At 42.1% G+C, this 12,274-nt stretch overlaps 1 protein-coding gene across 1 annotated transcript in view; it reads left to right on the forward strand.

The window, feature by feature from the left end:
• Positions 1–699: 699 nt before the first annotated feature.
• AGA (aspartylglucosaminidase) overlaps positions 700–12,274 on the forward strand; it is a 13,142-nt gene continuing 1,567 nt past the window's right edge. The window contains exons 1-8 of the mRNA XM_017542204.1: positions 700–949; positions 3,331–3,484; positions 4,413–4,525; positions 5,594–5,706; positions 6,930–7,044; positions 8,112–8,187; positions 10,434–10,541; positions 11,697–11,830. Coding sequence (XP_017397693.1) covers positions 823–949; positions 3,331–3,484; positions 4,413–4,525; positions 5,594–5,706; positions 6,930–7,044; positions 8,112–8,187; positions 10,434–10,541; positions 11,697–11,830 — 940 coding nt within the window. The 5' untranslated portion in view covers positions 700–822. The remainder of the gene's footprint in view (positions 950–3,330; positions 3,485–4,412; positions 4,526–5,593; positions 5,707–6,929; positions 7,045–8,111; positions 8,188–10,433; positions 10,542–11,696; positions 11,831–12,274) is intronic.

A 12,274-nucleotide genomic window follows, 5' to 3' on the forward strand; every position in this document is an offset into this window, starting at 1 on the left:
CATGCCTGCACATTTGCCCATCAACAAAACTGAACAGCCTCCACCAGGCACATAAAGTCCCCATTCCTCCTTTTATCCATTTGTTTGGCACTTAATAGTGCCAGGCAGGAAGGTAAAAATACATTCAAAAAAGAATGGAGGTAGCCTTCTTGCCCTGGAGGTGCAGGAAGGTGCATCAGTCTGCTAGGCAGAGGGTACACAGGCTGTTTCTCTTTTTCTTCCAGCTCAGGGATTTATAATGAGAGGAAGCGCTACAAAAAGCTGTGGTGCGAAAATGACGGAAGCTATGGATGGAAAGAAAATCTAAAACTAATGCGGTACTAAGCAAACACACTTCACCCAGACTCAGTAACTACTGCAGAGCTCCGAGGCCTGGGATCCCCAAGAATATACTGAGTTTCACAAACTTTTCAACTTCAACTTTAAATTCAAAAGACTGTAAAAACCAAATATATATCACACAGCAATCAGCTCAAGTTCCTGGGGTCCCGCAACCTAGAGTTGAATAATTTTGTATTAACTTCTCAATATCAAGCTAAATCTATGTTAACAACAGGAAAAGCCACACTTTGTTTGGCTATTTTAAAAATCTGCACAGCACTTAGGAAGAAGCACCTTAGAGCAGGGAACAGCTCAGCACCAGCAAGACACAACTCCTCCGCGGGCCTTGGGACGCCACGCCTCGCGAGAGTTGAGGGAGGCGTGGGCGCGTCCCCGAGGAAGTGGGCGTGGCCGCCAGGCGGGCGGGACACTGGGAATTACGAGTTCCGGGATCGCTGGCAGCTGGGACCTTTCTCGCGCTGGTGCCCTCAGCGCTCAGCGATGGCGGGGAAGTCGACTTTGCTTCAGCTTCTCGCGCCGCTTCTGCTCGGTCAGGCCGTAGTGCGCGGCGCCAGCCCTCTGCCCCTGGTCCTCAACACTTGGTCTTTTAAGAGTGCAACCGAAGCAGGTGCGGGTTGGCGGCCTGGCGGGTGGCTGCGCCGCGAGAGCTTGCGGGTGGGGAGGACCAGCCGGCCGCCCTGCGGTCACTGGGCGGGGAGGGCGGGCGAGCGCCGGGCTGGGCGGGACCCGGAGTCTTCCTGCATCTCCCGCGCCGCGCAGTCCCTTGCCAGTGGCCTTTACTGCGTCCTCCCTACCCACCACGGCTGCATTTTCCATCCTCCCGTTATGCAGCCCCAGCGCAATGTCTCCACCCTGCTGCTGACCATAGTTAGGGCATTGGTGCTTTCTTTTTTTTTTTTTTTTTTTTTTGAGACGGAGTTTCGCTCTTGTTACCCAGGCTGGAGTGCAATGACGCGATCTCGGCTCACCGCAACCTCCGCCTCCCGGGTTCAGGCAATTCTCCTGCCTCAGCCTCCTGAGTAGCTGGGATTACAGGCACGCGCCACCATGCCCAGCTAATTTTTTGTATTTTTAGTAGAGACGGGGTTTCACCATGTTGACCAGGATGGTCTCGATCTCTTGACCTCGTGATCCACCCGCCTCGGCCTCCCAAAGTGCTGGGATTACAGGCTTGAGCCACCGCGCCCGGCCGGTGCTTTCTTTACTCAAGTAGCACCTACGCTTTTTGGCCTGACTCCCAGTCTTTTCACGGGCTGTCAAGGTCTCCACCTCGCGTTCTAATCCCTCACTTCTCTGCAGTTTTGTAGACGACTAATAGTGTCCCAGCCATAGCATAGTCTTCATAGTCTTTTTCCCATTTACTTTTTTCTTTTTTTAGCCACGTGTTGTCGTGTTTACTTGCTACCTAGAATTCGAGGTTCCAACCTTTGCTGTACTGTCTGCGGAGCGTCTCAAAAATCATCCTGGCCCGGCCCACCTCGTGATTGTGATCTAACTGCTGGAACTAGGGCATTTTAAAAAGAAAAAAAAAAAAAAAAGCTCCCTGGATGATTTCAATTTGCAGACAGGGTTGAGAACCACTAAGCTAAGGTATCACCTCTTCCAGGAAGTGTTGTTGACTACCTCGTGCCCAGATGAGTTAGGGCACTATCTTCTGCGCCTTGTTAGTGGCCTGTACATACCGTTTTCTCGGCATTTTCGCATTGTACTATGCTTCTTTCATTTGCTTAATGACCAGAACAGCCATTTTCGGACCCCTCCTCCCCCATCTGAGGTAGCTAACATTTTAGCTTTACGGGATAGAATTGGCTCCAGAATTTTGTGGAGCTAAATTTCTGTGTTATAGGCAGTGCATACGATTCAGAGAAAATGAAGTAACCGGCTGTGAGAAAGATATCCCCAGCGAAAATGAGACGAAAAGAAAATGCATCAGCCTGGGTGGGGACACCTCTGTGTACGTTGCCTGTATTGAAAGAGGGAACTTGGTGTAAATAGACTTTCCAGCCTGTGGGTGCAGTAGTGATGCTTAAAGTGTGTACCAGCACCCTGCTCTTCAAAGAATTCTGTTGTTAGCGGAAAAGAAATTGGCCATCGAAGACCCTTCCCCCACACCCCCAAATGTATGGGATCCTGGCTCTGCTACTTACCAGCATTGTGACCCTAAACTAACTGCCTGACCCTTCTGGCTCTGTTTCGTTTTCTTTAAAATGAGAGCCGTGGTTGTACAGTACCTACCACAGAAGCTATTATGAAGATTCAATGAACTAATCCACATGAAGTCCACATTGTAATTGTTTGCTGTTCAGTATTATTAAGGCTTAACTGAGATAGGTGTTACCTCAATACACCTATTAATTATGCTTTTATTTATTTATTTATTTATTTATTTATTTGAGATGGAGTCTCACTCTGTCGCCAGGCTGGAGTGCAGTGGTGAAATCTTGGCTTATTGCAACTTCTGCCACCCAGGTTCAAGCGTTTTTCATGCCTCAGCCTCCTGAGTAACTGGGATTACAGGCGTGTGCCATCATACCTGGCTAATTTTTGTATTTTTAATAGAGATGGGGTTTCACCATGTTGGTCAGGCTGGTCTCCAACTCCTGACCTCATAATCCACCTGCCTTGGCCCCAATAATTATGCATATTTTAATAACCTAATGATGCAGAAGAAATGTGTGAAGAAGGCCGTGGTTTAGTGGATTTTTTATTTAACTGCCTTTTAGTAGTTTCAATTGTACCTTTTAAAATAAAAGAGAGGATACTAATTTCTTTTCTGCCCACACAGAGTTCTTCATGATAACTAGTTAAATAATTTCGACTCTTATGACTCTGACTCCTTTGTAGCACTTGATAAACTAATGTGTTAAAAAATCACTTTAACTCAGAGTCAGTGTGAAAAAGTTGTTAAAAATCAGAGTTGGTTTGTTGCATTTGGTGTTAAAAAATATATATAAATATAAATTAGCAGTATTGGGATTTGATTAACAGCGTGGAGGGCATTAGCATCTGGAGGCTCTGCCCTGGATGCCGTGGAAAACGGCTGTGCCATGTGTGAGAGAGAGCAGTGTGACGGCACTGTAGGCTTTGGAGGAAGTCCTGATGAACTTGGAGAAACCACACTAGATGCCATGATCATGGATGGGTAAGAATACCATTTAGGTCCTATTTATTTCTACATTTTCGCTTCATGTTGAGTTACATTTAGAGTTGTGGTCTTCTACTGAGAGCAAGATGGAAGAATGCATGAGTTTTGTCACAGGTCAAAACCCCTAGCTTATGGCCAGGTGTGGTAGTTCACGCCTATAATCCCAGCACTTTGGGAGGCTGAGGTGGGTGGATCATGAGGTCAAGAGATTGAGACTATCCTGGCCAACATGGTGAAACCCCATGTTTACTAAAAATACAAAAATTAGTTGGGCATGGTGACATGCACCTGTAATCTCAACTACTCAGGAGGCTTAGACACAAAAGTTGCTTGAACCCAGGAGACGGAGTTTGCAGTGAGGTGAGATCATGCCACTGTACTCCAGCCTGGTGACAGAGCAAGACTCCGTCCAAAAACAAAAAAAACAAAACAANAAAAAAAAAAAAAACCCTAACTTATTAAACTTGACCTTTCTTAACACAGTTTCCCTCTCAACTAAAAAAAAAAAAAATTATAGTAGTAGGAATATCACATGGAGAGATAGGTATTCTCCTTAGAACTGGGAGAATACCAAGCTACAAAACCATGTCTCCAACCTTATAAACAGTCATTTACTTGCTGTCCACAAATGCTGTGGTTTGCCTGACCTGAAGCCTTCAGGCCCCTTTCAAAAGCCATATTTAAAATTAGCTTGGAGAAACAGAATTTTCGTGCCATCTTGGTATATGGCAAATTGATTTTCTATTTTTTCTTTAATGTGGCCTGACTATGGGAATCTAGATGAACTTCATGGATGTGTTGTCACTTCTGTGTTAAAATGGCAGAGTTTAACTACAAAACACAATTGATTGGAGAAAAGCAATGTTTTTAGTCTATGAACTGCTGAAAACTCCTTAATTCTTAACTGCATTCTTTTTTCTTGTAGGACTACTATGGATGTAGGAGCAGTAGGAGATCTTAGACGAATTAAAAATGCTATTGGTGTGGCACGGAAAATACTGGAACATACAACACACACACTTTTAGTAGGAGAGTCAGGTATTTTTTAATTACACTGAAATTTTTTCTAGTCTTTCGACTATAGTTTTCACTGAAAAGTAGTATAAAAACAGACCTAAGTTCCAATTCCAGCTGTTTTACTTAACGTCTATTTAACTGGATAAGTTACTTCTGAATCTCTTTACTTCTTCATCTCTAAGAAGAAGGGAATGGAAGTTTTGCTCTGGCGGTGTGTGTTATTTGAACACCTTCCTAATTACAGACCAGAAACCTGTAGTCAAAATTTATTGTTAATGATGTATTATCTAACAACTCCAGTTGGCTTCCCTCAATTTTGTAGCATCTACAGAATTAGAAACTACTTGACAAGTAAAAGGATCTGTTACCCATTCATTGGAATTCAGTGGTTCCTCTGGTGTCTCAAAGTTTGTTTTATACCCGGGGCATTGCAGGTCTAGTTTCAGTGCAATTCTAAGACTCAGGATTGGTGAGAAGTGTGCCTTTTCTTTTGTGAAGTAGAAGGAAAATTGTGGAGCTGAGGTGGGAAGAGAACTGTCATAACACACAGCCCAAGGGTTTTAAGTAGATCAGTTTTAGGAAGAATGTAAGGAAATTGAAGGTCTAAAAATAGAGCTCCTTAAAATGTTCATGTATAAATACTCCTTTGAAAGTCTTTATGTTGGCCAAGAGCGGTGGCTTACCCCTGTAATCCCAGCCCTTGGGGAGGCTGAGGTGGGCAGATCACAAGGTCAGGCGATTGAGACTATCCTGGCTTACACAGTGAAACCCTATCTCTACTAAAAATACAAAAAATTAGCCAGGCATGGTGGCACACACCTGTAGTCGCAGCTACTCAGGAGGCTGAGACAGGAGAATCTCTTGAACCAGGAGACGGAGGATTCCCTGAGCCGAGATCACGCCACTCACTGCATTCTAGCCTCGGTGACAGAGCAAGACTGTCTCAAAAAAAGAAAAAAAAGAAAGAAAGAAAGTCTTTGTGCAGCTCACTTAAGATGCTGCTGACCCAGAATGCCTCTAGTACATCTATTTTTGTTGTAAAGACAATACTTGAATAACTTATACTTTCCTTTTTTTTTCAATCTCTAGCCACCAAATTTGCTGAAAGTATGGGGTTTATCAATGAAGATTTATCTACCAATGCTTCTCAAGCTCTTCATTCAAATTGGCTTGCTCGGAATTGTCAGCCAAATTACTGGAGGGTATGCATACCTATTTAATTTTTTTAAAAAACTGAAAATATTAAATGACATCCTTTCTGCTCACTGTTGCCCCCTGTTGTCTAGGGTGCTGGTTAGCCACCTGCCTGTACATTAGAGTCAGCGGTGTTAGTTGACTTTCTAGGCGTCAATGTTCCTGAAACCTCCCTAGCTGCATCGGATGCATATCCAGCATGGAGAGCTACTGGTGTCTCACAATAGTTTTCAAACTGAAGTTTCTTCCATGTGGTGGGGCTGCCTCAATCAGGGCTGCCCTGCTTGATTTTCCTTGTAACTAAGTCTAAAAAATCGGTTTGGAAATTATTCGTCTAAAATATTTCTTACGTTTTATCTATGTGCCGTATATCCAGTATCTTGTTCTTATTTGACTTGAGGACTTATAATATTAGGTTTCTAGCATGTTACCAGTGGAATAATTTGTGTTTAATGGGACTTTTAGCATAAATCAGTTTGCCTTTGCCATGCAGGGTCCTTCTGTGAGATATCTTAGTCTCTCATCTATTTCTTCTCTAATCCTAATTACTTCCGAGTAGCTAACAAGTCAGAAGTCCCTTGGGTTAGCACTTGAAAGAGGCTAATCATAAAATGAAGTTAGGGGAGGCCCTTAGTGCCCTGATGTGTAAGACATGAGGAACAGGAACAGGTTTCTTGTTTTAATACCACTCGACATATACAACCTAAATTTATGAGTTTGGATTATATTCTTGAGCCTTTAAGATTTATAAAGGAATCTTAAAGCACAACTTAGAATATATTCACATAAACCTAGCTTTGAAAAAACAATAAAAGTTTTTCAAACGTATTTTACTTTAAATCTCAGAATTCTTTGGCCAAGGAACAAATTTCTGAAATTTAAAGGCCAAGTGTGTATCTAATTTCTTTAAGGATTAATATCTAATTTAAAAAACTTTATTTATATCTACTATTGTGTTGAGAATTTTAGGTATATAAAGAGAAAAATTAGGGACCTGTTTCCTGCCATATAGATATCTCACCTATAGTATTTAATTCTTAGACTAGAATGGGTATTTAGTAAAATTATATAACTATTTGTTTTTACATAAAACTTGGTGATTTCTTAGCTTTTAATTCTTAAGTTCCCAGATGTCTTTTTTTGGTTTCTTGCTAGTGTTGACTATACATAATTACTTGGCAATTTCTAAAAATACCCTTTGTAAAAAAGAAAACTTAAATCTTGTTTACAGAATGTTATACCAGATGCCTCAAAATACTGTGGACCCTACAAACCACCTGGCATCCTAAAACAGGATATTCCTGTCTATAAAGAAACAGAAGATGATCGTGGTCATGATACTATTGGTAATTTGCCTTTTGTGCAGTTTTTATGGATAAAGTTTAATTATCTTTCTGTAGCTCTTCCCTATTCTACCAAAGTTGATTTCAATTGTTTTAACTGCCAATTAAGTATGCCCCTCTCTCTGTAGATAGATCAGTCTTGTCTTAGCATCTGTATAAAATCTGGTAAGTTATTTATACAAAACACCTAAAACTTAATGACTATTCAGTTGTGGATTTTTAAATCTTTGATATTTCATTTTTTGGCAATTTTATGTTGTGGTATTTTAGTGACCTTAAATAACTTTTTCCAAGTTATAATGGTGAAAACTTAACATTAGTCTATGTCTTAGTTGGTTTTTCACTGCTATAACAGACTATCACAGACTGGATAATTTATGAAGAAAAATTTATTTGGCTCACAGTTCTAAAGGCTGGGAAGTTCAAGAATAGGGTGCTGGCGTCTGGCAAGGGCCATCCCAAGGTGGAAGGCAAGAGACTGAGACAGGAAATCCAGTAGAACTCATCCTTTGTATCAGGAACCCACTACCTGTGGTAGTGGCATTGAACCTTTTTAGCCTAATCATCTCTTAAAGTACGCACCTGTTAATAATAATTAATAATGTTAATTTCCTGTTACAGTGGCAATTAACATTACTTTCTTATTCAGTTCATGCTGCTATAGCAAAATACCCAGACTGGATGGCTTATAAGCAACAGAAATTTATTTCTCACAGTTGTAGAGGCCGGGAAGTTCAAAATCAAGGTGCTGGCAGGTTCAGAGTTTGGAGAGGGCTTGTTTCCTGGCTCATGGATGATGTCTTTTTGCCGTGTCCTCACATGGGGGGAAGGGGTGAGGAAGCTCTCTGGGGCCGCTTTTATAAAGGCATGAATTCCATTCATGGGGGCTCTGTCCTCATCACCTAATCAGCTCCCCAGGGCCTTGCCTCTTGATACCATCACCTTGTGGTTGATGTGAATTTGGGGGAACACAAACATTCAGACCATAGCAGTTACAAGCTGCTTAATTACTTGCTTATATTTGAGGTAAACTTTATACACCCACAGTGATTTTTTTTTTCCACTTCTAGGCATTGTTGTAATCCATAAGACAGGACGTATTGCTGCTGGTACATCTACAAATGGTATAAAATTCAAAATACCTGGGTTAGTGTTTCCAAAAGAACAAAGCTCTCAAATATGCATTGAATGCAGAGCGATATATGCCAGGTGCTATGGGGGTTGCAAAGCACAGGCCTGGTCTTGAAGCTGCGATGAATGAGCGTGAAAGAAAATGCAGTACTCTCTGCTGAGTGCCACAGGAGAGGGAGTCACAGCCAGTGCTGTAGGGTTCAGGGGTAGCAGAGGTAATCTCTTTAAGCTGGGGTAGTTAGGAACACCAGTGAACTGATGCTTGGAGTCCGAGGTAGCTCAGGTTCAGGGCTCCTACTGGCTAGGAAAGGTGTATGTGTGTTTCCGGCTCCCACTGCGCTGTGTGTGTGTGTGCGTGTGCGTGTGTGTTCAGAACTCCCACTGACTTGGAAAGAAGGGGTGTGTGTATGTGTGTGTGTATACTCAAGGCTCCCACTGGCATGTGTGTGTGTGTCAGTGTGTTGAGGACTCCCACTGGCCGGGAAAAATGTGTATGTGTGTGTATGTATGCACGGCTCCCATTATGTGTATGTGTGTGCACACTCAGAACTCCCACTGGGGGATGTGTGTATGTGTGTGTGTGCATGCATGTGCATGCTCAGGGCTCTGACTGGTGTGTGTGTGTATGTGTGTGTTGACGGCTCCCATTGTGTGTGTATGTGCGTGCACACTCAGGACTCCCACTGGGGGGTGTGTGTGTGCCCGTGCATGCTCAGGGCTCTGACTGTTGTGTATTTGTGTGTGTGTATTTGTATGTGTGTTCAGGGCTCCTACTGGCTAGGAAAAACAGGGTGTGTGGGGGTGTGTATGTCTGTTTTTGTTGGGGTTGCATAAGTGGTATTGAAAGGTAAGGGAAGATGGGAGCTAGATTCAAGGTGTCATAAGTCAGTTTAAAGCATTCTGGATTTAATTTTGAAATAGAAAAGCATTAAAACTTTTTTACTGGAAAAAAAATCTGGTAAAAGTTTGGCACATTACATAGGAAGCAGAAATAGATTATAGATAAGGGAAATCAATTTTGAACATGTTGCAGTAATCTGAAAATTAGATGATAAAGGGTGGTAATAGTCACTGTAAATCTGTGCCATCCTGGTATATACCTGGCTGATAACAAGTTCTTTTTAAAAATTAGTTAATTTTAATGACAATGGAAATTATGTGTATTTGCTGTGTACAGCATGATGTTTTGATGGCTAAATCAAACTGTTTAACATATTATGCTAAATATGGCTAAATCAAACTATTTAACATGGTATCTCACATGCCTATTTTATTATGGTGAGAACACTTAAAATCTATCTACTTAGCAGTTTTGGCCGAGCACAGTGGCTCATGCACTTTGGAAGGCTGAGGCAGGCAGATCACCTGAGGTCACCAGGCTGGCCAATAGGGTGAAACCCTGTCTCTACTAAAAAAACAAAATACAAAAATGTAGCCAGTTTTGGTGGCACCTGTCTGCAGTCCTAGCTATTCAGCAGGCTGAGGCAGAAAGACCCACTTGAACCCAGGAGGCAGAGTTGGAATGAGCTGAGATCACGCCATTGTACTCCAGGCTGGGTGACAGAGTGAGACTGCATTGCGCAAAAAAAAAAAAAAAATCTACTTAGCAGTTTTCAAATGTGCACTCTATTGTTAATCAGCCTTAGTCAACATGATCTGCAGTAGGCCTCTGGAACGCACCTTCCTGCCTAACTGGAATCACGTGTTTTTTGACCCACATCTCGCCAGGTCCCCCTCCCCCAGCCTCCGGTAAACCCCATTTTAGTCCCTGTTTCTATGAGACTATGTTTCTGTGAAACTATGTTTCTGTGTTTCTGTGGATCTCGGCTCACTGCAACCTCTGCCTCCCAGGTCCCTGTTCAAGCAGTTCTCCTGCCTCAGCCTCCCAAGTAGCTGGGACTACAGGCATGCGCCATCATGCCCAGCTAATTTTTGTAATTTTAGTAGAGACAGGGTTTCACCATGTTGGTCAGGCTGGTCTTGAACTCCTGACCTCGTGATCCACCTGCCTTGGCTTCCCAAAGTGTTGGGATTACAGGCATGTGCAACTGCGCCAGGCTAAATTCTTATATAATTAATGTAGGTTTGTGAAAAGCTAATTTGAAAAACTAATGAAAATCTGTTCTCTCTTTGTTCTGATGAAAAATTTACTTAAAACAGTATCAGAGGCTAAGTAGAAATATCCCTCGTTTGGAACAGCTCATGACTTAATGTGTTTTCCACTCGATTTCCTACCCCACGTTGTTAATACCCTCTCAAAGCCGTGTAGGAGACTCACCAATACCTGGAGCTGGGGCCTATGCTGACGATACTGCGGGGGCAGCTGCAGCCACTGGGGATGGTGATATATTGATGCGCTTCCTACCAAGGTATGACTTCATAGTTTGTGAATTTTAGAGACTTTTGGAGAAGATATTTTTTCTTTTAAGATAGAAAATAATTTTTGAGGCCAGATGCCATGGCTCATGCCTGTAATCCCAGCACTTTGGGAGGCTAAGGCGGGTGGATCACCTGAGATCAGGAGTTCGAGACCAGCCTGACCAACGTGACCATTTCTACTAAAAATACAAAAAAAAATTAGCTGGGTGTGGTGGCACAAGTCTGAGGTCCCAGCTACTCAGGAGGCTGAGGCAGGAGAATTGCTTGAACCTGGGAGACAGAGGTTGCAGTGAACTAAGATCACGCCACTGCACTCCAGAGTAAGACAAGAATGAGACTCTGTCTCAAAAAAACAAAAAGAAAAGCATTTTTATATTGTGTAATCTAAATTTTTGTGCACAAGAGCTTTTTAGAAACTGCATAAACACTTTTTGCCTATATTTTGATAATGATAATCATTCAAGTTAAGTAATCAGAGTCTTGTGAAAATAAAATATATTGCTCACCCTGCTTCCCTGCTTCCCAGGTGAGAATACCTAATGATCTATTTAGATAATTGATGTAAAGCTATGGAGTAAAGGAGCTGTGGTAATTGATGGTAAAAGGAGGATGTTCCATCATCCTAACTGGATGTTGTGCCCATGCACACAGTACTTTCCCCTTTGATTGTAGCTGCATTTCTCATTGAAAACCTGTTATTCTTGGCCTGGGCGTAGTGGCTTGTGCTTGTAATCCCAGCACTTTGGGAGGCCGACGTGGGTAGATCACCTGAAGGTCAGGAGTTTGCAAACAGCCTGGCCAACATATTGAAACCCCATCTCTAAAAAAATAATAATAAAATAACGAAAGAAAAAAAAGAAAACCTGTATTCTTTTTGACTTCTGGCCATTACTACTGACAGTTACTCAGCCAAAGCCAAAAATAATATTCCATATCTGAAATTAATGGGTGGATTAGTTGAAAAGATGGACACTGTATCAAGGTTGACTCACTTTGTGGATGCTTTAACAGAAGTAACTACTGTTCATTTATGTGTATTCTATCTAATGTGGCAATTTTGGTGCTTTTAATTTCTAACTTCAAGTAACCCAATTTGGAGTAGTATTTATTCTGTGACACTAAGGTTTCACCTCTGTTTCAATCAGCTACCAAGCTGTAGAATACATGAGAGGAGGAGAAGATCCAGCTATAGCTTGCCAAAAAGTGATTTCCAGAATCCAGAAGTATTTTCCAGAATTCTTTGGGGCTGTTATATGTGCCAATATGACTGGAAGTTATGGTAAGTTGTGTTTGGATTTTGTATTTGTGTGAACTTCCAAATATTTATAAAACATACACTTTTTAAATATTGTAATATACAGTACACTATATTCAATAGAAAAGGAGACTCCTTAAGCAGGCACTGAGTGTTAATGGATGATCTGTCAAGACCCACAGTGTTAAAAGTATATATACCTAAAATCCTCTTTTGGTTGACCGCTGGTAGTTAAGAGCCAGGCGTTGACTAGTAGTTCTTATCTTTCACATGTGTCTTAAATGAAATTTAGTTTCAGCTCCAGTACATGTTGAGATGGGCTAATCTAGTCAAATGTTTATATTAATTAGAAATAGACAAGGATAGCCGGGCACGGTGGCTCAAGCCTGTAATCCCAGCACTTTGGGAGGCCGAGGCGGGTGGATCACGAGGTCAAGAGATCGAGACCATCCTGGTCAACACGGTGAA

Source organism: Cebus imitator, unplaced genomic scaffold, assembly GCF_001604975.1.
Source record: "Cebus imitator isolate Cc_AM_T3 unplaced genomic scaffold, Cebus_imitator-1.0 Scaffold141, whole genome shotgun sequence".
NCBI classification, from domain to species: Eukaryota; Metazoa; Chordata; class Mammalia; order Primates; family Cebidae; genus Cebus; species Cebus imitator.